The sequence below is a fragment of the Hordeum vulgare genome, chromosome 3H (assembly GCF_904849725.1).
Source record: "Hordeum vulgare subsp. vulgare chromosome 3H, MorexV3_pseudomolecules_assembly, whole genome shotgun sequence".
Taxonomy (NCBI): domain Eukaryota; kingdom Viridiplantae; phylum Streptophyta; class Magnoliopsida; order Poales; family Poaceae; genus Hordeum; species Hordeum vulgare.
Window position 1 is genome coordinate 24,922,907 of NC_058520.1, and position 3,240 is coordinate 24,926,146.

The 3,240-nt window shown below is 43.6% G+C and overlaps 1 protein-coding gene across 1 annotated transcript; it reads left to right on the top strand.

Annotated features, from left to right (window-relative positions):
- Positions 1-2,011: 2,011 nt before the first annotated feature.
- Positions 2,012-2,650, top strand: LOC123442703 (histone H2B.4-like). The gene has a single exon (XM_045118822.1). The coding sequence runs from the start codon at positions 2,110-2,112 to the stop codon at positions 2,518-2,520; it is 411 nt and encodes a 136-aa protein (XP_044974757.1). The 5' UTR covers positions 2,012-2,109; the 3' UTR covers positions 2,521-2,650.
- The last annotated feature ends 590 nt before the right edge of the window (positions 2,651-3,240 follow it).

Here is a 3,240-nt window from a genome sequence, read left to right on the forward strand (position 1 = left end):
CATCGACGAACAATGCCTATTTGAACAGTGCATTCTGAAAGGAGTAAAGGAAAAAAAAAATACGCACATCAAAGAAGAAAAAAGCTTTCAAAGAAGAAAAAATAGGCACGTCAAAAAACTTTCTTACACAACATTTCTTTCTTCCTCATCCACCATCACGTTCTTATAAAGAGAAGGGTTAAGATTTAGGATTTTTTTATACATTATTTCTCTTCATCGATGTACCGACACAAAACCATCTCAATTGTCTCTCGATCCTTTTCGATGATGCTGTTGCTAGGGCACAAAACAGTAGGCTGGAACAGTATATTCGCATGAACAGTAATTTATTGGAAAAAAAGTCTTCATCGATTACTGTCCATTTTTACATGACGACATCAGCGAATAGTTCACTACCAAAACAACCAAAATAATATCTTAATAAACCTAGAAATGCTATCCGAAACTATAAACAAAATAAACCAAAATAGCAACCACGGCTACCCCAGAATAGAAAAATCGAACAACACCCGAATAAACTAAAAACTTTAACCCACCCGAACCATACATTAAAATAGTAACCAAATTGTAACCCAGAACAATACACTAGAATAAATCGGAACAACATACCAAAAAAACATCAATAGACCAGCCGGTTTGCTTAATTTATTAAATCATTTAATGTTGGTTACGTGCCTACATATATCATGGGGAAAAGATAAAATTCACATTCTCCTCTTCATTAATATATGTTGTTTTTTTGCTTATTTTAATAAAATACAGACAGAAACGATCACGGGCACAGCGTGCGCCGCACTTCTTTGGAGCTAGTAACTTACTTACAGGCTACAACTAATCCGTAGACCCCATCATATATCTTTTATGCTCATCATGCATTTTTAGTCACACATGGGGAGAAATTGACTCTTTCGGATGCCGGTCATAAATTTTAAAATAGTCATGAAACTGAAAATGTCTGTGAAACTGAAAAAAAATACACAAACTATTCATGGCTAGTTTGAAAAAAAAATGTTGATCATGCATTTAAATTTTTTCAACGTTGTTTTGAATAATGTTCACAGATTATTAAAACAATATTTGCGCACATCTAACATATGCTCAACGATGTTTAAAAAAATGGTTAGTACATATTTTAAAATGTTCAAATTGGCCCCGGACAGGGTTGCTGCAGCCCTCCGGCCCGTTCCGCCGCTGAGGGGATCACAACGACGATGACTGCACCGACGATACCAACAAAAACAACGGTGCGATAGGGTAGGGTGGCCACGCGTCAAGGTGGTCGTCCGGTATAAGGTTTAGGTTTTTTATTCTTCTAGTCTTTTAGTTAAACGATCGAAACATCGTCCATTCTATGTAAGTTATATCCAAACTTGAGTGAAACATGTCTTGCAAACGAATTTCATCCGATTGATTTGAGTTGTTGATAAAATATATGCGGCTAACGTAATACCGTTGGATGTTGTCCTTTCGCTTTCGTGTCTGCGGACTGCCATGTCCGCAGAGGATGCGGAAGGAAATTTGCGAGTTCCCTTAATCCATACTCCATCCGTCTCAAAATAAGTGTTTCAACTTTATACTAACTTTAATGTAAAGTTGTACTAAGCTTGAGACACTTATTTTGGGACGGAGAGAGTATATTGCAACCGAGTTATTACTGAAGTTGACCTATGCAATGATAGTCTGTTACTACTTTTTTGAGAAAAAAAAGTGCTTGGCAGCAAAAAAGATGTCGATCAAAAAATCCTAAACAACTTTTCTTTGTAGGCAAGATCGAAAACTACTGAACTCAAATTCCCGCCACGTTGAAACTCCAGTACGCGCGCGTGGGCCGAAACCCGTGTGCTCCCCGCCCACCTTCTTTCGGCCACGTCATCGATCCGCGCCGAAGGCTCATCTGGGTCGTCCATCGCGCACCACAACGGACGGCAGATATCATATCGATCCGCGTCACCCACCCGTCCACCAATCAGAGCCGCCTTCCATCTCCTATAAACCCGCCTCCTTCCCCGCCGTCAATCCACCACCAATCCTCCCACCATCCAGCGAAGCCACACACACACCAGAGCCCATCTCCCCCTCGCAGCAGCAGCAGCCGGAGCATCATCATCCATGGCCCCCAAGGCAGCCGAGAAGAAGCCGGTGGAGAAGACCCCGGCGGGCAAGAAGCCCAAGGCGGAGAAGAAGGTGCCGGCGTCCAAGGAGGGCGGCGGCGACAAGAAGGGCAAGAAGAAGTCCAAGAAGAGCGTGGAGACGTACAAGATCTACATCTTCAAGGTGCTCAAGCAGGTGCACCCCGACATCGGCATCTCCTCCAAGGCCATGTCCATCATGAACTCCTTCATCAACGACATCTTTGAGAAGCTCGCCGGCGAGTCGGCCAAGCTGGCGCGGTACAACAAGAAGCCCACCATCACGTCCCGGGAGATCCAGACCTCCGTGCGCCTCGTCCTCCCTGGCGAGCTCGCCAAGCACGCCGTCTCCGAGGGCACCAAGGCCGTCACCAAGTTCACCTCTGCCTAAGTAGTTTCTTCCCGGTGCATCGATGTTGCTGTGTAATTGTTGGTTCAGACTCCGTTGTCATGTAACCTTTGTTTGTGGGATCAAATCTTATGATCTGGAGAAATAGCAACAGCCCTTTCAGTTCTTGCCATGATCCTGTTCGTGTTACTTTGTCTTGGTTCGATCTGTTATGGAAGCTTGTGCTTCTCTGTAATTCTCTGCAGACAACGACTCTGAACCGGCAGAAAAGTTTCTCTGCTGGATTATGAATTCTGAACTTGCAGGACGCGATTTGGTGATGCCATTGCAAGTCTATTTCGTTGTATGGACTCAGTTTCAGGTCCCGACCTTCTGTCTGCTTGCCTAAATCGTTGCTGTTGCAAATGCAGATTAGCTGTCCCATTTCTCTAGTGGTGTTTATTTGTTTACTCGTGCCCCGTTCAATTTCGTGCCACTGCCCGCCATGGTGTTGGAGAACTGTAGATTTTAATGTGGCGTGTATAATCTATTAGAGGCGATTTAAACTTGTCCAGAATCATCGGGATTTTTTTTTTGGTGGTAGTTACGATCATGTTTGTGTCTGATTTTCACTCTTTGCAAACCTGAAAAAGAATTCAGTGGAAGCAGAGGACCGAGAGAAAAGGTTTCAGTTTCTGAATTAGGATATTTTGGAAAATCGGCAAGAGCTTCTTGCCATCAAACCTGAAATCCAAGCCACGGATGGCAGGCTTGCACGCCCAC

Coding starts and splice junctions, on each gene's coding strand:
- LOC123442703 (XM_045118822.1), top strand. CDS start 2,110: ATGGCCCCCAAGGCAGCCGAGAAGAAGCCGGTGGAGAAGACCCCGGCG.